At 53.7% G+C, this 26101-nt stretch overlaps 2 protein-coding genes across 10 annotated transcripts; one reads left to right on the top strand and one right to left on the bottom strand.

The window, feature by feature from the left end:
* Positions 1 to 2103: 2103 nt before the first annotated feature.
* Positions 2104 to 2613, bottom strand: LOC107181236 (cytochrome c oxidase subunit 6B1-like; the record flags this gene model as incomplete). The annotated part of the gene is made up of 1 exon (XM_015545024.2): positions 2104 to 2613. A coding segment is annotated over one exon (510 nt), but the record flags the coding sequence as incomplete, so codon positions are not given.
* A 6503-nt stretch (positions 2614 to 9116) lies between these two features.
* On the top strand, positions 9117 to 19893 carry ZNF205 (zinc finger protein 205). 9 transcript variants are annotated; one of them, XM_042972101.1, is made up of 10 exons: positions 9117 to 9783; positions 12121 to 12175; positions 13123 to 13260; positions 14136 to 14447; positions 15506 to 15614; positions 15870 to 16083; positions 16381 to 16472; positions 16842 to 16962; positions 18479 to 18574; positions 18827 to 19893. In XM_042972101.1, exons 5-10 carry the CDS (start codon positions 15582 to 15584, stop codon positions 19891 to 19893), a joined length of 1623 nt encoding a protein of 540 aa, XP_042828035.1. In that variant the 5' UTR covers positions 9117 to 9783; positions 12121 to 12175; positions 13123 to 13260; positions 14136 to 14447; positions 15506 to 15581. The 9 variants fall into 9 exon arrangements, with proteins under 9 accessions (XP_042828035.1, XP_042828036.1, XP_042828037.1 ...); XM_042972102.1 differs by lacking the exon at positions 14136 to 14447; XM_042972103.1 differs by lacking the exon at positions 15506 to 15614.
* Positions 19894 to 26101: the final 6208 nt, after the last annotated feature.

Here is a 26101-nt window from a genome sequence, read left to right as displayed (position 1 = left end):
GACCGCCCACCTCCTGGGAGAGGTCGGGAAACCCCACCCCAGGGAGGAGCCTAGAAACTCCACCTCCTGGGCGGGGCCGGGAGCTCCACCGCCGCCCACCTCCTGGGAGAGGTCGGGAAACCCCACCCCAGGGAGGAGCCTAGAAACTCCACCTCCTGGGCAGGGGCCGCAAAAGCCAACTCCCGGGCGGAGGCGCCTCCCACACCCAGATCTGGACCCCTCCCGGCCGTCCCTGACTTGCCCCTTCCCCCAAGACTGACCTGCTTCCCCGTGGCTGTGGCTTTCGAGGACGTGGCCTTGTCTGAGCCCTGGGTGTGGGGACAACCGGGCCTGTATGGATATGATTGGGAAGAACTGCTAGAACGTGGCCTCCACGGGTAAGGATCGGGGCGCGCAGGGAGGGCCTGGGGAACTGGCTCAGCCGGAAGGCTCGGGTTTCGCTGTTAGCACTGACTTTCAGGCCTCCGACTCAGACATGCTACCTCTCCTGGAAATATGTCAGAGAGGTGGAGACCAGCTCCATTTCTAAACCTGTGGCCGAGCATGCGCTTGGCTAACAATCCTGTTTGTTGCTGGCCCATTGCGGTTGTGCACCATTTCATTAATTAATTAATTAATTAATTCATTCATTCATTCCTGCGGGAAATGTTTGCTTCCCTCCTGTGTGTCTGGTACTGTCCTTGACCCCAGGGACCCAGTGCCGAGTGAGACAGACAAGTGCTGCCCCCATGAGGCTTACAGTCTGGGCAGCCAGGTCACCAAAGCTGGGATTCCTTGGACTCCTCTCATTAAAGTTACTTTGCAGAAAAAAAAGGGCTTATTGAACTTTGAAGTCCCTTACACTCCCCTCTCCCAGCATTACTCAGTAATAGACGAAAATTCTTGTGAAATTGCTTGGGTTTTTATTTATTTCCACTTAGTGAGTGATAAATCTCCAAAGGAGAGATTTTTAATGAAAATCTACCTATTTGGGGTATATTTCAATATCTCCTAAAATTATCTTGAAAATGCACACTTAAACTATTTTAGTTGTTACCTTGGAATTTTTTTAAAGTTCACACCAAATTACATTTTGAAAAAAATATTTATTTTTTGGAGAGGGGAGAGCACAAGTTAGAGAGGGGCAGGGATGGGGGAGGGGTGTCAGAGGATCCCAGGAAAGCTCTTCACTGACAAGCTGACAGCAGCAAGCCTGATGTGGGGCTCAAACTCACGAATGGGGAGATCATGACCTGAGCTGAAGTCAGAGGCTCAACCGACTGAGCATGCCGCTAATAATTATTTTTTAACTACGTTTTTAAATTTTAATTCCAACATAGTTAACACACAGTGTTATAATCAGTTTCAGGTGTACAACTTTTCTTATTAAATGTGAAAAAGACTTCAGGTCTAGTATCCGCCAGGCCAGTAAGAGCGCCTGACTGATGGAACCTTCCTCTCTCATCTTTTAAGAGATTTCAGGGGCGCCTGGGTGTCTCAGTTGGTTGAGCGTCTGACTCTTGCTTTTGGCTCAGGTCATGATCTCATGGTTTGTGGGTTCGAGCCCCATGTCGGGCTCTGCGCTGACCGCACAGAACCTGCTTAGGATCCTATTTCCCGCTCTCTCTCTCTGCCCTTCCCCCACTCGCTTGCTCTCTCTCAAAACTAAATAAATAACCATTAAAAAGAGAGAGAGAGAGAGAGAGAGCTTGCAGGAGAAAGACACGTTTTCCTGTATTTTCTATTTCTGTAGGATTCCTCCAGTGAGAATAATTCAGGGCAAAGGGGAGAAACCCTTCTCCAGCTCTGGGAAAGATGACTGTTAAAACCTCTTCTTACCATGGTCACATCCTCTGCCCTCTTTTCCTTTGCCTTTCTGTTTCTGGACACACCAGCTCGATCCCACTCGCCATGCTGGCCTGGAAAGGAGGCTCTCACCCTCGCCCTTTGTCCGCTTCTCTTCAATCTTTTTCTTTTTTCTTTTTTTTAACTTTTCCAACGAGTATCTATGATTAGTTAAGCCATGCTTCAGGATCCCAGGGTGGGGATCACCATGTACCCAGGTCCCCCCTTCACTGCCCTAGAAGAAGGATGGAATACAGACGAGAGCTGCAGGGAGCCAGTTCAGATCTTCCCGGGAAACGTGCCTTCCGCCCGGCGGTTGTCCCAGGCTGCCACCCAGGATATGGGGCAGAGGGACTTGTACACACGCCGGTACCATTCGCACACGGAGACCTCACCCCCTTTAGCAGTCATCGCCTTCTCACAGCGGTGGAAGTCTAGGTAGTTTTGCCAGGAGTTCCGGGTCTGGTTCTGGTTGGGGAAGTGGCTGTCAAAAGGGGCGGTCTGGTCGTTCTTGATTTTGGTCTTGATGTCTCCTGCCGTGGTGCTGAGTCCTAAAGACACCCCCGAAGCACCTCGCAGCTCAGTGTGACCCTCAGCAAAGACCTCCTCTTCAATCTTAAACGGCTGTCTCCTCGTGGAAACCACCCTTCTTAAAGTGTCCCCTCCCAGCGCGCTCTGTTCCCGTCCCAGCACCTGCCACAGACTGTGATTCACTTGCTGCTTTCCTCTCTGCTTGGCTCTTGTCTGTCCCCGCACGGGACTGTCAGCCAGAGAGCGTGTCTCAGCGGGTCATGGTTCCCAGTTGACCGCTCAGTGGATTTGATCTTCTGTCTTCCTTCCTTTTTTACCTATCCTCTATCTTCTGTTTTCCCTGTTTCTCCCGTTGTCTCCTCTCAGCCTTCTTCACCAGCTTCGCTTTCTTTGCCTGAGCATTAAACATTGGCACTCTGCACGGCTCCGGCCTGGGGGGGCCTCCGGTGACCTTGGGTCTGCTCTGACCCACCCTTGTGTAATCCACTGCCTGTGTGTGTGGGCGGGGGGCGGGCTGGATTTAGTGATTCACTTCTAAGAAACCGAATCCAGCAGGAGGGAGGGGTGTCGCTTCTGAGATTCTGTTGTAAACCGACTGTGGCTTCGTCTTGGGGGCCCTCAGATGCGCGCTGTCTCAATCTCTTGCTTGCTTACCCTGGGGGAGCCACGTCTGAGGAGAGGCGCTTGTGGTGAGGGACCAAGGCCAGTCACCTTGGACCCTCTCCCCGCAGTCAAGCAGACAAGTTGACCACAGCTATTGACCTGGAGCCAGAGGCACCTAAGTATTTATTTTAAGATACCATGTTTGGGGATCATTTGTTACGCAGCAGTAAATAACTAATACACCTCCCTTCTTGGTTTCGTAGCCACTGTGGCCTCAATAACCTTTCCCAATGCCAATATCCTTGTACTTATGTTTTATTTCTCAACTCTTTGGGTGTCTCATAAATGCCCCCAAAGTCTTCATTTTCAAAGCCAAACTCACACGGCCACTTAAACGCAAGCTCCACGACAGTGGTTTTGTTGTCATGCTCTGCTGTGTCCTCACTAAATGTGGATCCAATGAGTCTTTCACATCAGATCTCTGCTTCTGGTATTCTCTGTTTCGGTAAACGTAGTACGGTCCATTCGGTCATGCAAGCCAAGAATTGGGATTTATCCCGGATCCCCTTGAGTTCCCTCATCCTGACATCTCATCAGTCGCCACGTTCCGTGCGTTTTCCAAGTCTGCCTGTTTCTTTACTTCTGCTGCTGTCATCTGAGTCCAAGCCTCCATTGTCACTTGCCTGGACCATAGCAATGGCGTAACTGGTTTCACTTCCTTTACTTTTTTTTTTTTGTTTAACATATATTTATTTTTTACAGAGAGAGACAGAGCATGAGTGGAGGAAGGGGCAGAGAGAGGGAGGGAGACACAGAATCCAAAGCAGGCTCCAGGCTCCGAGCTGTCAACACAGAGCCTGACATGGGGCTCGAACTCACAAACTGGGTCGGGAGCAGGGTCGGTGGCGGGGGGGGGGCAGGGAGATCATGACCTGAGCTGAAGTCAGATGCTTAACTGACTGAGCCACCCAGGCACCCCTCATTTACATTTTTTTTTAGGTTCATTTATTTATTTTGATAGCTGACTCGAGCAGGGGAGGGGCAGAGAGAGAGGGAGAGAGAGCATCCCAAGAAGGCTTTGCACTGTCAGCACAGAGCCCAGTGTGGTCTCGAACCCGGGAACTGCGAGATCATGACCTGAGTGGAAATCAAGAGACAGATGCTCAACCGACTGAGCCACCCAGGTGGCTCAGGGCACCCAGGTGCCCTGATTTTATTTTTTAATTTTTTAATGCTTATTTATATTGAGTCGGGGAGGGGCAGAAAGGGAGGAGGACAGAGGCTCTGAAGCAGGCTGCGTGCTGACAGGAGTGAGCCCAATGTGGGGCTTGAACTCATGAACCATGAGATCACGACCTGAGCCGAAGTTGGATATTCAGCCAACTGAGCCACCCAGGTGCCCCTATTTATAATTTTGTTTTTAAGTAATCTCCACACCCACCCTGGGGCTTGAACTCACAACCTCAAGATCAAGAGCTGCATGTTCCTCTGACTGAGCCAGCCAGGCACCCATTTTCCCATTTTTTGTTTTTTGTTTTTTTTATTTTAAAGAAAAATTTTAGGTGTAACATACAGAAATGTACCCAAACCAAAAATGTAGAGTGTCATGAGTTTGCATCAGATGAAAACAGCCCTCGCATTCCAGCCCTCCTGGCCACTTCCCTCCCCCATAATCATCATCTTGACTTCCCACCACAGCAGGTTTGTCTGGTCTGGTTTTGAACTTCATGTAAATGAAGTCACGCAATAAGAAGTTTTTTCTTTTAAGATTTTATTTGTCAGCAATTTCTACACCCAACACGTGGCTCGAACTCACAACCTTCAGATCAAGAGTCGCATTGACCCTACAACATTGTCTCTACCAACTGAGCCAGCCAGGTGCCCCAAGGAATTCTTCATCTGGCCTTACTCCACAGTGGGAGACTCAATCCATGTTTTTGCTTTTTCCCTGAACGGTATTTCCTGGTGCATTATTTGTTCATCCTACTGTGGCTAGACACTTGGTGGGTTTTGGTTTGGAGTTACATGTAGTAATTCTTACATGTCTCTGGTGACCATAAATGTGAGTTACTGCTGGGTTCTACCCAGGAGTGAATCGCTATGTCACAGCATATGTCGATTTCAGCTTTAGAATATTCTGCCACTTCTAGAGAGCCTGTATGGTTTTCCCTCCCACCATCTATAGATTCGTCTTGTGTATTTCTTGCTCTGGTGCTAGGACCAGCCATTTTTCCAAGGGCCCTGATTCTTAGCATTAGCTGATTTTTTCCCCCTACATTATAAGGCATTCACAAGCAATCCCTATCAAAATAACACCAGCATGCTTCACAGAGCTAGAACAAATAATCCTAAAATTTTATGGAACCAGAGAAGACCCCAAATAGCCAAAGCAATCCTGAAAAGGAAAACCAAAGCTGGAGGCTTCACAATTCCGGACTTCAAACTGTATGACAAAACTGTAATCATCAAGACAGTATAGTAGTGGCACAAACACAGACACACAGATCAGTGGAACAGAATAGAGAACCCAGAAATGGACCCACAAACGTATAGCCAACTCGTCTTTGACAAAGCAGACAGAATATGCAATGGAATAAAGAAAGTCTCTTCAGCAAGTGGTGCTGGGAAAACTGGACAGCGACATGCAGAAGAATGAACCTGGACCACTTCCTTACACCGTACACAAAAATAAACTCAAAATGGATGAAAGACCTAAACATAAGACAGGAAGCCATCAAAATCTTAGAGGAGAAAACAGGCAACAATCTCTTTGACCTCGGCCGCAGCAACTTCTTACTCAACACGTCTCCGGAGGCAAGGGAAACAAAAGCAAAAGTGAACCATTGGGACCTCATCAAGATAAAAAAGCTTCTGCACAGTGAAGGAAACAATCAGCAAAGCTCAAAGGCAACCGACAGAATGGGAGACGATACTTGCCAACGACATATCAGATAAAGGGTTAGTATCCAAAGTCTGTAAAGAAATTATCCAACTCAATACCCCAAAAAACAAATAATCCAGTGAAGAAATGGGCAAAAGACATGAATAGACACTTTTCCAAAGAAGACATCCAGATGGCCAAGAGACACGAAAAAATGCTCAACACCGCTCATCATCTGGGAAATACAAATCAAACCCATAATGAGGTTCCACGTCACACCTGTCAGATGGCTAAAATGAATAACTTAGGCAACAACAGACGTTGGCAAGGATGTGGAGAAAGGGGACCCGTTTTGCACTGCTGGTGGGAATGCAAACTGGTGCAGCCACTCTGAAAAACAGTATGGAGGCTCCTCAAAAAATGAAAAATAGAACTACCCTATGACCCAGCAATTGTACTACTAGGTGTTTATCCAAAGGATACAGGAGTGCTTATTCGCAGGAGTACATGGACCCCAATGTTTATAGCAGCACTATCGACAACAGCCAAAGTATGGAAAGAGCCCAAATGTCCATGGACTGATGAATGGATAAAGAAGATGTGGTGTATACGTCCAAAGGAATATTACTCGGCAGTCAAAAAGAATGAAATCTTGCCATTTGCAACAATATGGATGGAGCTAGAGTGTCTTATGCTAAGCGAAATGAGTCAGAGAAAGACAAATACGTGATTTCACTCATAGGTGGAATTTAAGATACAAAACAGAAGAACATAAGGGAAGGGAAGCACAAATAAGATAAAAACAGAGGGACATAAAGCATAAGAGGCTCTTAAATACAGAGAACAAACTGAGGGTTGCTGGCGGGGTGTTGGGTGGGGTGATGGGCTGGACGGGTGGGGGGCATTGAGGAGGACACGTGTTGGGATAAGAACTGGGTGTTACATGTAAGTGATGAATCACTGAAGTCTGTTCCTGAAATCATTATTACACTATATGTTCACTAAGTTGGATTTGAAATTTAAATAAATAAAGCATTCACAAAAATTGAATTTTTAAAAGGATGAGATAAAGTAAAAACAAATGGAAGCTCTACATTTTATTCGTACAAAGTGAAGTAAAAAGAAAGTAAAAGATTCTGAGCAGGGACCACGTGGCACGCAGAGGAGGGAGTCTGAGGGCTGGGAAGTGAGGGAGGGAGACTGCCATAGGACGAAGGGCTGTAAATACCAGCAGAAAAGGCCATCGAGGGTGGGTGCTTGGGTGCCATTGTCATTTGCTCCTGTGAGGGACCTCCGCTAAGGGTCCTGTGATGCTGAGCTGGGCAGAATGCCTCCTGAGTGCCCCTGTCCCTACCTGCTTCAGTGTCCTAGGGTTGCATGAGTGAATGTAACCTGAAGACCTTGGGGGTGGGGGGACACTTTAGGTATAAGATGACAGAAGGTAGCAGCTGCAGCAGCAAAGGGTGTTTTAGGATGATGACACGCCCTGGCTTCCTAAAAACACACCAATCTCTAATGAAAAAGTAACTTAATTTACTCTAATTTCCACCCCAAAGGGCCAGCTGGAGTAAGTCTTGAGCTATTGATTGAGCCTAGTTTCACGAGAGTGTCCCCTCCCTGCGTGTAGTGTGAGCTGTCTTTAGCTTCTAGGTAGAGAATGTTCTGGAAGTTGGGATGTGGGTGCTTGGGGAATATATCCAGCTTATCCTTTTTCTTTTCTTTTCTTTTTTTTTTTTTTTTTGAGAGACAGAGTGCAAATAGGGGAGGGACACAGAGAGAGGGAGACACAGAATCCTAAGCAGGCTCCAGGCTGTGAGCTGTCCGCACAGAGACCACCGCGGGGCTTGAACCCACAAATGGTGAGATCATGACCTGAGCCAAAGTCAGATGCTTAACCCACTGAGCCACCTAGATGCCCCCACAGCCTAGCTTATTAAGTTTCGTGGTGGTCGGAGGGAGGTTCTGGCCTGGAGTCCACAGCTTGCCAGGCTGAGGCTGAAGGTGCTCGTCTTGACAATCATAAAAAGAAGGTCTTGGTCATGTTGCCCAGTAAGGAGTCTTTTTGCCTTTTCTGGGGTTTGCCCAGGGCAGGAAAAGGCCGTTTCTGCTGCCTCTGATGGGCAGGCTGTTGGGTCAGCCATACAACGGAATATGCCATAGCTACAGTCCAGCACGGCATTGCTTGAGATTTCCAGAACTCAGCACATAGCCCCTCCCTTTAAACCGGCTCTGAGAGACTTGACCAAACTCTAGAATGGCTTCTAGCAGCACACGGCAAGCATGACCCCAGTCCGTGAAAACAGCTGCCTGAGAAAGCTCAGTGCTGCGGGGAGAATTCAGTGCTTGTTCCAGCCAACACCTGATGAGAGGCCCCTGACCTCCCTTTCTTAAGAGCATTTCCTAAAAAGGGCTTCAGACTCGGAGCTACGTGTCTCTTACAACCCAGAAGCATCTGTCCTGGGCCTGAGAGCCTTTCCTTTGGAATGTTCTCGTCAGGAAGGACATGGCCTCTGTCTCCCTTCTTCCAGGGAGGATAGACTCCAGACTTCCATACCTGCCAGCGGACACGCCTGGCCTAGTCACACCCACGCTGGCCTGCTCTTTGTGATCGTTCACTTCTCTGACTCTAGTGAGCCCTGTTCTCCCCCTCCCTCGGTCTCCCTTGGAAACCCCGGTCACCTCTGCACAAGTCGGAGGGAGCTCAGCTCTTTCCCTGCTGTCAGCAGTTACCGAATGAAATCTGCTTCCCCTGCTTTGATGAATGGTTGTTTGGTGCTAATGCGCTGCATGTTTTCTTTGTGTTTTTATATTTAATGAGCTATGTGTCACACAGAGGGAGCGGGTCAGCAGCAAGGGCCTGCGCGCAGACAGCCTCAGTTTCCCCACAGGGGACGCCGTATGTGTCCCGCCCCGCAGTGTGTGTCCACCCTGCGGTCCTCACCCGCGCCGGCTGTCCCCACGCACGGTGCCCAGAGGCGGGCGCCGCCAGAGAGCCGGGAAACCGGAAGTTGGGATGGGGCAGCCGGACGGGAAATGCGGGCACACCGGCCAGGGGCAGGCGGCACCCGGGTGACCCTCCCCCCATCGGCAGGCCTGTCCCTCGGGGGCGCGGACGGGAGCGCGCGGGTAAGGCGACGGGGCGGAGCCCTGGGGAGCCGGATGGGCGGAGCCACCGGGAACCAGCCAATCAAAGGTGTGTCCCGTGGGCGCGTGGGCGGGGCGGCGTCGTTGCCTCGGCGACGGGCTCCCGGCGTCAGTGTTCCGCAGACTGCGGGGCTCCTGGGCCTCCAGCTGGTTGGGACTTGTGCCTGTGAGGCCGCCTCGCGTCCAGGGACGGGGTCACGGGCGTGTCGCCGCCCCTCCGGGGGTGAGAGGGCCGCTGGCCGCGTGAGCGCCCACGCCCTGCTCTTAGTGGCCCTGGAGGTTCTTCGTTATTTTCTTTTTTAAAATATTTTTACTCCTGGGGCCCCACCTATCTGCTTTCCTTTTCTTCTTATACAATGGTTAACATTTGCTGTGTTGTTTACTCGATGATTCCTGTTTTTCTTGGCCTTTCTCACGTTCCTTTATCCCCCCCCCCCTCCCCCATCTTCTCTCCTTCCTAAGGCTTGATCTCGCCATTACCCTGTCTCCAGCCTGGCTTATCAGCCTTAATTAGTACAAGCTTTTTTTTTTTTTTTTTTCCTTTAACGAAACGTTTTTCTTCTTACTTCAGATGATTTCTTTTTCTAGTTTTTATTATTCTGAGTGCTTTTGTAAGACCTGAGTCAGTTCTCAGGCCAATCTCTGAAGGTCGATCACGATTTATTGGCTGAAGGTGACCTCTTCATAAGCTCAGTGAAGCCGCCAGACATTGGAGTTGGCCTTCCTTGAGTGTTCTCCCTGTCTGAAGCTCAGATAAGCACTTCCATCCATGGTAGTTATCCTTGTGACAGGCTTCTGAGGTGAGTACATCTCTAGACTGGTGCCCTGTGAGCTGGACAGCAGGTGTTTTCTGCTGGGGTTGTACAGAGTTCTTAAATTTTTTATTTTAATCATGAACATTTAAAAGTTGGGACATTTTGGGGCGCCTGGGTGGCTCAGTCGGTTAGGCGTCTGACTTCGGCTCAGGTCACGATCTCGCGGTCCGTGAGTTCGAGCCCCGCGTCGGGCTCTGTGCTGACTGCTCAGAGCCTGGAGCCTGTTTCAGATTCTGTGTCTCCCTCTCTCTCTGACCCTCCCCCGTTCATGCTCTGTCTCTCTCTGTCTCAAAAATAAATAAATGTTAAAAAAAATTTTTAAAAAAAGTTGGGACATTTCACACAGAAATCTAATTCTTTTTCGGCTTCTCTTAAAAAGTCTTTAAGCTTTGGCAATACTGAGCCCCCAACTGCCCCCTTTGAATACACATGACTTCTTGAGGCTCTGAGTGCCATCTTACATCCAAGCCACTCGTCATATGCTGTGCTGCCTGCTTGCTGGAGGCGTTTAGAGTGTTGATCTCTGCTTTGCTTACTGACTCACCTTTCCGTGGTGCTTTTCTGAAGTCTTTTAGGGACTTCAATTCCCACACAGCAAATATGACATTTGCTTCCCCCTAGACCTGCTCAGTCCTAGAGCCTAGACTGTGGAAGCGTTTCCTCCCCCGTTCAAGAAGGGGCTAATGTCTGTCATATAGTAGGTGCTCAATAAATATTTTCCGAACCGTTAAATAAATGTTGAGACTTCATTTGGTCCGGTTTAGGTGATCCCGTGCTAGGATCCAAACCGCTCAGCTTCCCCAGAGTCCTTGAAGTGGCCCCTTTTGTCTGGTAGAGAAACATTTGCCCAACAGTCAAGACGTGTCCACATTTTTGGGACTCAGTACACTCTTGGAACTGCCACTGACATGGCCTCAGGAGTGACTTCCCTTACTCCGGATGCTTGTCATGCTCCTTGTTGATGGAGAAACACTCACAGAATGAATAGTTCATCTTTTCCACAGCCCCCTGTCACTTTCCAGTTTATAGCTCGCTGGCTTGAAAATAGTAATTTTTTTAAGTTCATTTATTTTTGAGAGAGCGAGAATGCATGTTTGTGCGAGAAGGGGAGGGTCAGAAAGAGAGGGAGAGGGAATCCCAACCAGGCTCCGCTCTGACAGCAGATAGCCCAGCGCGGGGCTCTATCTCACAAACTAAACTGCGAGATCATGACCTGAGCCGAAGCTGGACGCTTAGCCGACTGGGGCACCCAGGTGCCCCTGGCTTGAAAATACTCCTGACTTTTGCTACAACTGCGTACATCCCTCTTTACCTTGAAGATTAAGATGCCTGGAAATAATGACCAGAGACAAACCCCAGGGGTAACATTTTTTGTTCATCAGAGTGACAGTAGAATAGATCAGAGTCCTAAAACACATTTAACTCCAAAAGCAGGGTTGCAAATTCAAAATGCTGCGGAGGCAAATGTAGTTGAAATGCAGCCACATGAGAGCAGGCCCTGAAGGTGGGAAATATGAGTCCAGGGTTGCCCAATGATCTGCTTGTTTTCAAGAAAATCGATTTTATGAGAACTCTACTCATTTTTAAATGTCAGAAACAAAGTTTTAAGGAAATTAAACCCCTGTGAGCCCACAGCACGCCCATAGGCTGGTACAGGGGCCAGTTGTGCCTGGTACTGGATGAAAGGATGCGTCTCAGAGGACTCTGATGGCCGCAGGCCAAGGGCATGGAAATGTTTCCTGGAATCTGACCCCAGAGCTGGCCCCACTCCTTTCCTCTGACCCATGTGCCCTGCTCAGAGGAGAGATGGGTTCTTCACCCTAGAAAGCGAAGCACAGTCTCTGTCCTCCATTTTGGGAGCCTTAGTTCTCAGGTCCAAATGGAAAACAAAGACTAAGTGGTGGGGTAGGCAGTCCGGGCCCCTGTCGATATAGCTGGGTCAGACCCTTTTACCCCTGCTCTCCCTGGCCTTGAGAGGGAGCTGGGGGAGAGCAGATCTAGAAAAATCAGATTGGTCCCACATCTTTTCAAGCTGTGGGGCATGGGGTGGGGGGTGGTGGAGAGGAGAGTTCCTGGGCCTATTTCCTAAGTTTGCTCTGAGGGAGAGAGAACTCCCTGCCAGTCTTGGGGAGAGCCCAGACGACCTGCTCACCAGCCTGGGCGCCTTACGTGAAATCCAGGACCGTGAGAGACCATAAGACCTTCAGAGGCCCTGTGTGTTGTGAAGGACCATCGTGCCCCTCTGCCAGAAAAGTGCACTCACTCCTGTGAGGACAGCCGCAGTGCCTTCTTTGAAACGTCAAATATCTGGTCCTTCCACAGAATTTGTTTTCCCATCTCCGCATCCTGCTCTACTGGTAGCACAAGAACGTACCAGGTAAAGCGATCGTCAGCTGGCAGTGCAGATCTAGGACTCAGGTCCCTGCCTAGAGCAGGTGCAGCCCAGCTCCGGACCCCAGCCCCGGAACGCTCGAAGCTGGGAACCCTGTAGGGCTGCAGCTGCGTGGGGAACGGGATATGGGAGGGACTTCCTGTTGTCCCTAATCCCAGTCTCCACCCGGCTCCCCGGCCCGGTGTAGGCTGTGGAGTCTCCCTTCCCGGGGGAGGGGGCCCCCAGCGCCCGAGGTGCCCCCTCCGCCTCCACTTCGGTGAGAGGGGTGCTGGGGAGGGCGCCTGGATCCCGAGATCCACACGGGTGGCCAGCTGGCGGGAGGGGACGGGGTCAAAGGTGGAAGGCTTCAGGCTGGTGGGGAGAGAAGGGGGCCCGGACCCAGGTTCGGGAAGGGGAAGGACGTGGGCCATCCAGGCCTGTGAACAGGATGGACTCTTGTCCCCGTCGGGTGGTTACCGCTGCAGGGAGGGCTGCTGAGACCGGGCAGCGCAATTTCTGGATCCCAGGCGGCGGAGTCAGGCTGAGCACAGGCTGTGTGTGCCCTGCGTCTGGGAGACAGTGGGGCCCAGATTCCTCAGCTGAGCCGGCTGTGATGGATGGGGTCACACCCAGCACCTGTTTTGTACGGTCTCTGCAGACCTTTCGGCTCCTGATGACAAGAGATCCAGATGCCGAGTCAGCTCTGGCTTTCCCTAACTGGTTTGCTCTGAGATGCAGAGTTCTGGCTTCAGCGACAAAGGGGATGATACAAAACAGCATTCTGTCAAGTGAGGGACCAAACAACACCAGAGAGAATGAGGTCACCGGAGGGCATCTGGGGAGGCTTTATTTCTGATTGGGACCAAGCGTGGGTCTGGGCTTGCGTGGGGATTTCCAGGGTGCTTTGGAGGTGTCCGGGAGACGATGGCTGACTTACATTTCTGCTCTGGTAGGCTCCTGGCCAGAAGCTGGAGGGGGCTTGGCCAATAAGAAGGAGAAACGACGGGGCTGTGCTTTCTACCTCTGAGATAGAAATGTCTGCAGACGGCAGAGCCGCCCAGGCTACCCAGGACAAGGAGAGAGCCCGAGAGGTATGGACCGGGCGCTGGGCGAGGGATGCATGCCTTGGAAGGGATTGGAGCGGGAGGGGGTTTTCAAGGTAGGGTGTCTACGCCAGTGGAAGACTTAGACTCACTGGGGCGGATGGGGGTGATGGGAGGAGTTGGTGCTATGACCGGAAAGTTCTTGCACTGGGAATTGACAGCCAGAGAGCTGCTCGGCTCTGCCTGCTGAGTTCAGGAGTCTGTCGGCCACAGGCTACGTGAAATAGCGGGGAGCCTGCGTGGGGGCCTACTGGTGAGGTTGTGCCCAGCGCACGTGGGGGAGCCTCAGTTTACCCTCCGCTCCCTCCTGCCTAGCACCCCATCTCCTCTCTCCCTGGGTCTGAGCTCCTTGTCTCCTTCCTGTACCTGATGCCCATGTATGTAATTACACCCTGCGGGAGGACCTGGGCCCCTGAGCTTGGAATCAAAGGAATATGAGTCAGCTGCAGCCAGGTGTGTGACCTTGGGCAAGTCCCCTGGCTTCTGGGAACCAGGTGTGTCGTCTATAAAATGTATACCCTGTGCCTGCCTGCTGCTGCCACCTGTCTCATCCAGATCGTTATTGTCACATATGCAATAACAACACCCACAGCAACCAGAACCTAGATCAGAGAAACAGATCGCCTCAACGAGCAGGTGTAAGGACAAGCACAAATCAAGAGCAGATCTCCCTCAGCTCACCATGGGTTTACATCCTGATAAACCCGCTGGAAGCTGAAAATATTATTAAGTGGAAAATGCATTTAATACATGCTCTACTGAGCATCAGAGCCTAATCTCACCTACCTTAAACGTGCTCAGAACACTCAGAGCAGCCTACCTTGGGTAAAACCACCTAACACAAAGCCGATCTCGTAATTTAGTGCTGAGTATCTCACGTGATGTACCGAACACCGTGCTGAAGGAGGAAGACAGAATGGCCACCAGTTTGTGGTCATTTACGCTCGTGACCACGCGGCTGACCGGAAGCCATGTCTCCTGCCGCCTGGCGTCCTGAGCGAGGACTGTGATACACATCGCTAGCCCAGGGAAAGGGGCAAATTCAGACTTCGAAGTGTGGTTTCTACCCAACGTGTGCCGCTTCTGTACCATCATAAAGTCGAAAGCTCGTTAAGTTGAGCCGTTGAGAGTCAGGGACCATCGGCGTTACGTCTCGCACTTTCGTACAGTAGAAGGTACAAAGACGTGTCAACACTGCGTGCTTTCGCTTCCACGATGCCTTTGTAACACCCAGTGGGCTTCGCACGCCCCTGACATTCTCTCCTGCTGGATTCTGTCAACTCGCACAGTACAGTTATAGTAATTATTTCTGGCACCGCTCTGTGTTTATCCAGAATGTTCTAGAGCAGGCAGCTCTTTCTCACAGGGGATCTGTGCGTGAGGCAGAGTAGCTGACTTTTGGAGGCTGCCCGGCTCGTGTGGCTCCCAGGCCCTCCAACTCCTGACCTGAGGGTCTTCCCTTTGGGGCTCTGACATACACAGACGTGGGGGCGGTGTGGAGAGAGAAGTCTGAGTTCTCAGCAGAAGCCTGGCCAGTCCCTGTGCTGTGGGTGATGATGAGGCCTCACGAGAAGCCTCCCAATGCAAAGGAAGTGACTTTCCCAAAGCTCTTGAGGTTTGTGGGAAGGCGGTGCCCACTCAGGGTTGAACGGCGAGCGAGGGGCTGGTCTGGATCAAGCCCCGGTTGCCTGACCTTCCCACCCGAGGTTGATGTGAAGAAGGGACGAGTTAGGAGGACCCTGGAGAACCCTGGACGAGTTGCGGTGGGTGGTGCTGCAGGGGTGAGCCGGGAGGAGGTCTCCTTCTGTCAGATGAAGGTGGGCACAGGCCTCGGCACAGTTAGAGGTACCCTTGGACTTGTTTCTCCAAACTAAAAAAACTCCAACTTCCGTGACCGAATTGAGTCAGGCTGGAAATGGCCCAGGGCTACATGATACCTCCCTGTCATATTCAGGAAATGGTGGCCCTGGGGCTGACTTGTGAATCAGATACACCTGGAGTTCAAGTGCTGGCTGAGAATTCACAGGCTCTGTAATCTTGGGTCATGGTCGATCTCTGAGCCTGGGTGTGTTCGTTTCCTATGTCTGTGTAACAAACTGGGTGGCATAAAACAACTAGAATTCATTCTAAGGACACTGGTCGTTGGATCTAGGGCCCAGTCTAACTGCAGAATGATTTCATCTCAAGATCCTTTACTGATTACATCAGCAGAGACCTTTTTTTTCCAAATAAGGTCACATTGTGAGGTTCCAAGCAGACGGGAAATTTGGGGGACACCATTCAGCCCACCACACTTGGTGTCCTCTAACATGAAAGAGGAACCGTCCACACTGCTGTGGGAGGTACGAGGCTGGAACGGGGAGGAGACACCTGCTCTGTGGGCACCTGGCCAGCCCGCCCCTGGCCCGGCCTCGAGCCTCCCTTCCTTCCCGTGCTGTCCCGGCCTTGTGGGGGCGAACCAGGCACCCGCGGGGCCCCAGGGCCGGGAGAAGGAAGCAAGGCCAGCAGTGAGTTGCATTCGGGTGTGTTTGGCCACCTGCGTGTCGGCCGCGTCTCCCATTCTCTGCCCAGGTGCTGATGGGGGCTGTCATTCCTAGGTTCCAGGTCATGGGCATCCTCGTCAAGGAATGCTCTCTGAGTCAGAGGAGACAGTGCCTTTGGGAGCTGCTCAGGAGTCTCCCCACATCAAGACGGAGCCGGAAGAGCCACAGCCTGAGGGGGCATCGCAGGGGGCCGGGGCCCGAGGAGAGCAGGGCTGGGTGTCCCTAAGCCAGGGCTCTAAGGACAAAGCTCTTTTCCTGCCCGGAGGAGGTGAGGAAAGGGATGGAGAGGGGCGCGGAGAGGGGCCCCTTCTCGGTGGCAGCTGTGGGGAGAGGTGGCGTCTGGTGCAGAGGCGGGGAGGGCACGAGCTCTCCTGCCACGGAGAGGCCTGCGTGTGTGCGCACCTGCCCCCGACACGCCTCTCCCGCACAGCCTCGGAGCCTCTGACTGCACAGAGGCTACTGACCCTCTTCCTGGGTCAGGTCGGGGTGCAGTTTGAGGCAGCGGGGGCGTGTCCCTGGTAAGCGGGGCGAGGCGGCCGCCCTGAGCACCTCTGTCCTCTCTCAGCCCTCCCCTCCCCCCAGATCCCTGCGCTCTCTCGTGAGGGGAGGACCAGAGACCGGCAGATGGCTGCGGCGCTCCTCACCGCCTGGTCCCAGGTGAGTGTCCCCGTCCAAGTCCAGGGCTGGAGGAACAGCAGAGGGATGTGGAGGAACCACATCGTCCTCTGGATGCGAGTGCCAGCCCGGGGGGTGGGGGCTGCAGGGGAGCGTGCGTGGAGACCCCGAGCTTCGGCTGCGGCGCCCGAAAGGGACGCTTGTTTCTGTCTCCCGGGTTGTACACAGCCGCCTCGTTCTTGCCCCCGCGAAGCCACCCTCGGGCGGCCGTCCTGCTTCACCAGCAGACGCGAGGGCGGGGCTCACTCGGGGCAGCGGGTCGGGAGCCGGGTCGCCTTCCTCTTGGAGCCATGGTGCCCCTCCGGGGGGTCCTGGCGTGTCCTGGAGAGTGGGCGTCTTGTGTTGTTGCAGATGCCGGTGACCTTCGAGGACGTGGCCCTGTACCTCTCCCGGGAGGAGTGGGGGCGGCTGGACCACGCGCAGCAGAACTTCTACAGGGACGTCCTGCAGAAGAGGAACGGGCTGTCCTTGGGTAAGGGCCGGGTCGTGCCCGAGGTGGGGCCCTCCCACCCTTACCTCCTCCTCCCCTTCCAGGGCGCGAAGTCCTTCTCGCCGCTCCTCTGGACCACGCCGTTCCACGGCACCTTCCTGGTGAAGGACATGCGCTCCAGCTGTGCTGACTGACGTGGTAGCCACGAGCCCCCGGGCCAGATGTGGCCGCTCAGCACGAGAAATGTGGCTGGAGCTACTTTTCATTTATTTATTAATTTCACTTTAATCAGCACAAACTTGAATTGAGGTAGCCCCATCTGGCTAGCGGCTCCGGGGGGGCGGGCAGGACTGACCTGGGGGTTCTGCTCCTGGCTCTTCGGAAGTGCTCGCTCCGCTCCAGCTTCCTGCCCCTCCGAGCCCCGTGTGAGAGGTGTCTGCGCGGACACCGGTGTCTGGGCTCCGCATCGGGAGCTGCCGGCCGGGGGGTGGGGCGGGCCACGGTCAGCTCCTCTCTCCAGGCCCCCAGGCCCCTTGCTGTCTCACATCCACCCGAGGGGCCTGTCCTCTTGGAGAGGACATTTTTCTCACGGTAAGTAAAGTCCCAGCACTTTTTTCAGACTCTGGTTTTCTTGGCAGAATTCTACGAGGTCGGATGGAAAACTCAGAGCACCCGTTCATTGACTGTCATTCATTCATTCATCCAGTCTGTCTGTCTGTCGGTACACGTCAGTTGCACGCTGGCTGGTCCAGTGGAGCTGGGGGCTTGGGAATCCCCCCTTGACTCTGATGGTGGGCCTCCGGGTCTGGGCAGCTCAGTCCTTTAATTATCTCAGGCTTGCTCTCCACCCACTGTTAACCATGCCCGGGGCACAGACCGGCAGGTCCAGGCAAGTCCTGGGAGATCACAGGGAACCCGGCACCCATTTGCAGCCCATGGCAAGCCTCACGGATGCCCTACCCACTGGTTGGTCCATCGCATTCCTTCCCCGGTGCAGGGCTGGGGTCGGGGCGTGGAGGCTGGGCTCCTTCGCTCTCTTACTGACTTGACCAGAATCCCCAGGCTCACGCCCCAGGAGACTTGGCCAGTTCGCCTTTGGTCCCTGACTTCTGGGTGGTCACCACAGCCGGCCTCCTCGCCCAGGCCCTCCCACTTGGCTTCCTGTCCCCCACCGCCCCTCCCCCGGGAGCCCTTTCTGCTCACGGTCTGGGAAGGTGCAGGAGCGGGAGACATTGCTGGGCCGCTGCTGGGGGCCTGTGTGCCATAAGGGGGTCATGGGCAGCTGGCCTCACGCACCCCCTCTCCCGTTACTCCTGGCGCTCGTTCAGGGATACTAGATGGGGCCCAGCTCAGCCCTGAGAGGAGCGTGTCTGGCAGTTACCCCAGAACCTGCTTCCTAGAGACGCGTGGACACCTGACCCCAAGTGATGTTTGAACTCGCTTAGTTTTACCCCACGTGTGCAGAGCTGTGTCCTTGGCAGGTGGGGGTGGGGAGGGGGTGTCCCCTGCTGTGCCGCCTGGTGACTGAGCGCAGCATCTCTTGTCTCTTTTTGGCCAGGGTTTCCCTTCAGCAGACCTTTCTGGGCCTCCCAAGGACAGGGCAAGGGTGAGGCCTCGGGCTCCTGCCGGCAGATGGGAGATGAGGAGAAGACAGGTGCGTGCAGGGGTGGCAGGTGGGCGGGGCGGTGGGGTCACTGCTGTCACTCCCAGGCGCCCCTCGTCAGCCTGGACTCTCCGTTTCCCCTGGGGTTCAGGCACACGGCCCTTCCAGGGGAGGGCCTTCAGCTCCCCGTCTTCTCCAGGGGGTGGCTTTTACTTCCAGGATCCCTGCTCTTACCTCCATCTCCAGAGTCTCCCTGGGTCCCTCACCAAAGTCTCTCTCTTGCCGGAAACCCTCTTTCTCCAGGAGCCATTGAGGTGGGGAAGGAGGAGCCGGCCCCATCCCTGGCAGCCCTCCGGGACGCGAAGTCCTTCCGAAGCAGGGTGGGGAGAGCGCAGGGGAACGGCCTGCCGCGCGGGCAGCAGGTGGCCAGCGGCCAGAGCTCAGGGGCAGCCAGAGACGATGCGCAGCCGGGCCCCCCGGACGAGAGGCCGGCGAAACCGGCCCCGCCGGATGCCAGCCTGGCGAAAGCCCCGGAGGGCGGCCTCCCAGAGAAACCCAGAGAGGGGCGGACGGCCACCCCCGAGGGCAGCGAGGAGGGCCTGGCCCCCGACGGGGACGCGGGCAAGAAGACGTACACGTGCGAGCAGTGCGGCAAGGGCTTCAGCTGGCACTCGCACCTGGTGACACACCGGCGCACGCACACGGGCGAGAAGCCCTACGCCTGCACGGACTGCGGCAAGCGCTTCGGCCGCAGCTCGCACCTCATCCAGCACCAGATCATCCACACGGGCGAGAAGCCCTACACCTGCCCGTCCTGCTGGAAGAGCTTCAGCCACCACTCGACGCTCATCCAGCACCAGCGCATCCACACAGGCGAGAAGCCCTACGTGTGCGACCGCTGCGCCAAGCGCTTCACCCGCCGCTCGGACCTGGTCACCCACCAGGGCACGCACACGGGCGCCAAGCCCCACAAGTGCCCCATCTGCGGCAAGTGCTTCACGCAGAGCTCGGCCCTGGTCACCCACCAGCGCACGCACACCGGCGTCAAGCCCTACCCGTGCCCCGAGTGCGGCAAGTGCTTCAGCCAGCGCTCCAACCTCATCGCGCACAACCGCACGCACACGGGCGAGAAGCCCTACCACTGCCTCGACTGCGGCAAGAGCTTCAGCCACAGCTCGCACCTCACCGCCCACCAGCGCACCCACCGCGGCGTCCGGCCCTACTCCTGCCCGCTCTGTGGCAAGAGCTTCAGCCGCCGCTCCAACCTGCACCGGCACGAGAAGATCCACACCGCGGGGCCCAAGGCCCTGGCCGTGCTGATGCTGGGGGCGGCGGGGGCCCTGGCGGCACCCCCGCAGGCTCCCACTTAGGAGGCGGGGGGTGGGGGGGGTGGCCGTGGGGGAGACGCGGGGGCTGCGTGAGAGGGGGTGTGGGCAGGGAGAGGGAGGTGCTGGCATGGGGGCGGGGCATGACCGTGGGGAGGAGCTGGGGCGAGGCGCAGGCACGCTAGCTGCAAATTAAAGGCCTTGGAGTTCCAGCCACCGCCTGTGCTCTGTCTCGTGGGGGCCCCGGTGGTGACGCCGACTCCCGGGGCTCCCGGGTCAGCCACGTTGGCGCCAACGTGGCTGAGGCGTCCCTGAAATCCTGGTTGTGGGGCTTGGGTACTCCCGTCCCCAGCCTTGACCTGGCTTGGGGCCATTCCAAAGCATCAGGACCCTAAGTCTACAAGCAAAGGCTTCTGGGCACAGAAACCTGAAGCCCACCAGCCACTTCTGAGACCGTGGGTCCCCCTGCCAGGGCGGTCTGCTCCTGCTGCCATCACTCTTGTCCCAGGCACATCGACTGCCGAGCCCTGGACCCTCCCCGGGCTCTTCTCTTTGGGAGCTGGAGCAGGGCTGAGCCACCATGGAAACTCCTGTTCCTTGTCTGGTGCTCTGTCTCCTGTCTCAGGCACCGGAAGCCTGTTTTGTGACTGAACATTTTCCATCTGCTTCCACTGGGGCCCAGCCGCAATCCAGTGAGGATTCCTCCCTTAACAGGGACCACTGGCCTTCCTGGTGCCTTCAAAGGCTGCCGCCAGCTCCCTCTGCTACTTTTCACCTCCTTGGCCTCTTCGTACATGTCTTTTATAATTTGCCCTATCTGCCTCTGCCTGGGTCTTCTACTCTTGGCCTTCTGGTTTTTGACCTCTGTAGCTTCTATTTCCCATTCTTTATTTTTTTTTTCCCCCTCTGGGGAGGAATGGGCTCAGCCGCTTATTATCCAAGATTTGCAGCTCGGCTCCCAAGATAACATTCACTTCTGTCATCAACTGACCTTGAGGACATCTGCTTGAGGGAGGCTGTCGAGGCTCCACCTGCTTCCATGGATCAAGCTCTAGGGGAGCTTGGACAGGAGACTGGACTGAGAATAGTAATAGCTGCCAGTTAAGCGGCTGCCTGCCAGGTGTGAGACCAAGTGCCGTGTATATGTCGCTTCTATGCTCCATAACTCTGAGCAGTGGATTCCATCCCAGTTCTGTAGATGAGGAAACTGAGGCTGAGAGAGAAATCCAGTAACTTAACCAACAACCAGTGAGCTGGGAGCTGGGGTTCAGGTCCAGGAATTTTGTTGTGTAAAGAATACTCCTCTTTCCATGCACCCTGACAACTACTGACTGTCTAATGCGTGTTATGAGGTAGGGCTGTCTAAAAAGAGTAAGACAAGACTGTAAACTTGACCTTCAGGGGTGCTGAACCCAGCTGGAGATGGCAAGTGGGGTGGGGGGTGGGTAATCAGCGGCATGCCAGAAAGCTGCTGACTAGCGGAGGCCCGGGCACGATACCAAGGGCTCCGTGGGTCTCAGTCCACTTCTCCCTAGAGACCCATCCAGAGGCCCACCATTCTGGGACAAAGCTGCCGGGAACATTTTAAGAGTGGAACTTGGCAATTTAGATATTTGACAAGAGCAACTAAGACGGCAGAGGTAGCTGAGGTACCTTGGAAGGGCCTAGAATGTCAGGCCGAAGGGTGTTCGTGATTTGGTGGGGGGGAGGCAGCTGGCCAGGCGGGGGCGGGACGCCAGGGAAGGGCCTTCGTGTCTCTGGGTATCCGCTCGGATGTGGCCCGTTTCCTTCTGGCTTCTGCTCACACCTGACCGCCCAGCTGCTCGGTTCGGCTCGGGAGAGCCCCACCTGGGTGCTCACCGTTTACCTGCGCCTGCGCGGTCAAAAGAAGGGCGAGGGCGGAGGCGGGGAATATTCCGTGTGGGCTCCCCACCCGCTTCCTGTGCGGCCCGAAGGCAAGGCCCAGTCCGGTCGAAGGGGCTCAGGGCCCAGCTCGGTCTGGGGTCATTTCTTCCCTTGCTGGGGTGACTCCGCGGGGTAGGGAGGCGGGACGCGTGCGAAGGTCTCGTAAGCGGGACAAGCTCACTGGGCGCCCTCACAGCAAGGAGGATGGGTTCCGGAATGTCCCGCCCCCACCCTTGCCCTTAGCCAATCAGACGTCTGGACGGGGCAAGAGGCGGGCACCGGTGGACCCGGCCAATCACGGCCGTCTCTCTCACCCTTCCGCTCCCCGGGCCACAAGATTGCCCCGTAATGGCCGGAAATCTCCGCTTTGACAATTTCCCTTTTCTTCTCTGCCACGCGTCGGGCTCGGAAGGGTCCAGCGACCGGGTGCTGGATTACTGGCTTCGCCAACCCGCGAGACTTCACAGCCGGCTTGGGCTTACCGAGATGCAAAGCCTCCTGCGGTCTTAGACTGGACGTGGGCAGAGGGCTGAGGGCCTGGGCCAGAGCCACTTCCGGCTTGGCGCCCTCAGTCCTCTCGTCTCGTTGCTGGCTGGAGACTCCGGGACCCCGAACCCAGCAGGCACCTACGACCCCTGCACTGGAGCTCGGTGGCCGCCTGCGCTCCTCCCGCCGGCCGGCGCTCTAGCACCTTCCAAGCCTTGGAGCAGGGCCTGACGGTGCTGCCAGGGAGAGCCGGGCGCGGGGGCGGGACGGCCTGGAAGGAGAGCTCAGGCCTCTTCCGGGGGGAGTCGGGGAGACTGAGGTGGCTAGTGCGAGGGGTGTGGGGGTGGCTCTGGGTGCTGTGTGGAGGGAGGTAAAGGGCGGGGAAACGTTAAATAGGGGCTTTGCTGCATTCACTCATTCATTTTGCAGATACGGAATGAATGCGAGTGTTCCACGTTCTTTGCTAAACGTTGAGGAATAAGCGGTGAAAAGGCCAGAAAAGATCTTTGCCCTCTCGGGTTCCGGTCTAGTGAGGGAGACCGACATGCAGATAAGTGACACAGACATTAATTTCAAGTAGTGACAAATATCAGAAAGGAACGGGTGAAACAATGTTAGGAACGGATTGTCAGAAAGGGCCTCTTCAAGGAGGGAAGTTTTAAACTGAGACTTGGAAAAGACAAGAAGCCATTTTACTAGGATTTGGGGGTAGAACTTCATGCACAGGAAACGGAATGAATAAAGGCCCGGCCACCAGGAAGAGACTGAAATGACACCTCTCTTGGGAGGGAAGGTAGGAGATGACTGCAGGAGGGGAGGCTAGAAGGTGACAGTGCCCAGGACTGTGGTCTGAAGTTTCTCCTTGGCGTGTGGCAGAGGGTGGAGAAAGGAGGTTATGAGGATGGTCCACCCTTCCTCCTCGGGCTGTCCTGTGGCATGTGGTCAGACACGATCCCTTGCCTGGGTTGTAAAGACAGCACTCTGTGGCCTGCACCTCTGTCACCTCCTAGAGCACCTGTTTTTCTCTTCTCAACTAACAAAGTTATGGACTAGTCTTGAAGATTAGTACTACAATCCCCACAGGCCACTGACCAGAACAAGTTTGGCTCAAATCTTAAGGAGAAAATGGAAAAAAGGCCTGGAGGGCCTAAATCCTGCACCCTCTTAAGTACCCCACACTCCTGTGGGCATGCCCAGGTGACAGGTTCCTGGCGATGCTGAACTCCCTGGGACTAAACCACTCTTTACTGAGCACTTCTTGTGTGTTAAAAGTTAGTGCTGGGCTAAGTGGACTTACATATATATTCTCTTATTTATTTAATCCTTTCAGAATCTTAGGAGGTAGTGAATCAGTTAGGATTCAGTTCAACTACAAATAACAGATCCAAAAGAGCAGGATCTTAACCAAGATGTAAGTGTATTTCTCACGATAACGTGCGCAGGTGGGCTGGAGGTAGGCAGCCTCCGTCAGGACAAGTGTGGCGGCCCTAGCCTGCTGAGCCAGCATGGACCCAGGCCCTCATCTCACCATCCCAAAACCAGGAGTCTCATCTCACCGCCAGTAAAGTCTCCTCTCACCATCCCAAAACCAGGAGTAGCATTCAACCGTACATGCTCATGTTTAAATGTTTTTATGTATGTTTTTGAAAGGCAGCACGCAAGTGGGGGTGGGGCAGGGAGGGAGGGAGACAGGATCCCAAGTGGGCTGTGCACTGATAGCAGAGAACCTGATGCCAGGCTCGAAACCACCAGCCGTGAGATCGTGACCTGAACTGGAGGCAGACACTTAGCCGTCTGAGCCACCCAGGCGCCCCAATACATGCTAATTTAAACATTTTTTATCAAATGGGAATACCATGTACAAATTGCAGATGAAAGGAATGATTTCCTAGAGAAATTTTAAAAACTGTCAAAATTGAGGCAGGAAGACATGGAAATTCTGAATAGCCAGTATCCTATAGGGGAAATAATAAAAATAAATATTTTTATTTCTATCTCTTTAACATTTTTTTTGGTGTGTGTTTATTTTTGAGAGAGGTGTTTGTGTGTGCGCACATGCATGTGAGTGGGGGGGCAGAAAGAGAGGGAGACACACAATCTGAAGCAGGCTCTAGGCTCCGAGCTGTCAGCATAGGGCCCGTCGCAGGGCTTCAACTTGAGAGATCAAGACTTTAGCCGAAGTCAGACACTCAGCTGACTGAGCCACCCAGGTGCTCCTTTATCATCTATTTTTAATGAAAAACAAAAACCTCTTAGTAGGCAATAATGGTAGTCAGGGTATACGTTCTGGTTGTAACAGAGGTCCGAAATAATAGTGGCTTAAACGCCATATCTATTTCTTTCTCACATCACTGCTTGGGTATAAATCTAGGGCTAGTTTGGTGCGTTCCACAATCGTCGGGAATCCAGACGCTTTCCATCTTATTGCTTTGATACCTCTGGGGGTTACTTTCATTGGCATGGCCCGTGCCCTTAGGTCCAAATTTCTGCTAGCAGCTGGGGAAAAGAAAATAGGAAGACATGACCCATCCCTTTCGAACAAGATACATGAAAAATCATGTCTTCTCACATCTCCTTGCCTTCAGTTTAAGTACATGGCCATACTCAGCTGCAGGGGAGGCTGGGAAGGTATACTCCTCATTCTGAACGGCCATGTGCCCATTGAAAAATTGTTTAATTTTTTTCTAACGTTCATTTTTGAGACCGCAACAAGAGCGTGAGCGGGGGAAGGACAGAGAGAGAGAGGGAGAGAGGTAGAATCTGAGGCAGGCTCAGCTCAGAGCCTGACACGGGCTTGAACTCAACAAACCGTGAGATCATGACCTGAACCGAAGCCAGAGGCTTAACCGAGCCCTCCAGGTGCCCCCCCAAATTCTTACTATAGAGGGAGAAAACAGATATTGGGGAACAGCTAGTAGCTTTTCTGCTGCAAATGAGAATAGATGCTCCTTAGTATGAGCATGAATATATATCAGAGACAAACAATGGACAGTTATAAATCACAAAACTGTTTATTAACCAAGACAATGATGCCTACTGTCCTCAATTTTTTTTTAATTTTTTAAACGTTTATTTATTTTTGAGACAGAGAGAGACAGAGCATGAACGGGGGAGGGTCAGAGAGAGAGGGAGACACCGAATCCGAAACAGGCTCCAGGCTCCGAGCTGTCAGCACAGAGCCCCACGCGGGGCTCGAACTCATGGATCGCGAGATCGTGACCTGAGCCGAAGCCGGCCGCTCAACCGACTGAGCCACCCAGGCGCCCCTGTCCTCAATTTTTGACACTGTTTCGAGGGTGCTGGACTAAGACTGAGAAAATGATGAGTATAAATTCCGGAAATGAATATAAATTTTCTGGAAAGAGAATGTTGACTTTTTCATTATTTATAGATTATACTTCCTAGCTAGAAAAATAAACTAAAATTAGAAAGAAAAAGAAGTGCTACTGGGTGATTAATTTCAATGTAATCGTATACAAATGACTTGTCATCTGCCAGCAATGCCCGATAATATACACGGTAAATGTGCCAGTTTTTTGTTTCTCAGCCCCCAACACATACATTTTGTCACCCTGTGCGATACTACAGCCTGTAGACCTTTCTACTTCGCTAGTCGACTTGATGCTAGTCCTTGCCAATAGAGGGCGATGGAAGAACACTGTAAATCCCAAATCCACACCTAGAAAAGGGGACTCTCAAGTTTTTTTTCCCCTGGGCAGTTTTCCACGGGGCCAGTAGAGGGAGGGAAGAAAGCAGCAGCAGCAGCAGCCACTTTAGCAGCCTTCACAGAGCAGGCCTGGCATTTGCTCTCCAGCAAATGGTTCAAGCAAATAGTGGAAGGTGGGTGTTTGCATAAACGATC

Source organism: Panthera tigris, chromosome E3, assembly GCF_018350195.1.
Source record: "Panthera tigris isolate Pti1 chromosome E3, P.tigris_Pti1_mat1.1, whole genome shotgun sequence".
In the NCBI taxonomy this organism is placed as follows: domain Eukaryota; kingdom Metazoa; phylum Chordata; class Mammalia; order Carnivora; family Felidae; genus Panthera; species Panthera tigris.
The sequence above is the reverse complement of the archived record's forward strand: the minus strand, read 5'-3'. Positions and strand labels throughout refer to the sequence as shown.

Coding starts and splice junctions, on each gene's coding strand:
- ZNF205 (XM_042972095.1), top strand. CDS start 12,843: ATGACAAGAGATCCAGATGCCGAGTCAGCTCTGGCTTTCCCTAACTGG. Junction 12,990..13,122: donor ACAACACCAGAGAGAATGAG/GTCACCGGAGGG, acceptor CTGCTCTGGTAG/GCTCCTGGCCAGAAGCTGGA. Junction 16,084..16,380: donor TCTTTTCCTGCCCGGAGGAG/GTGAGGAAAGGG, acceptor GTCCTCTCTCAG/CCCTCCCCTCCCCCCAGATC.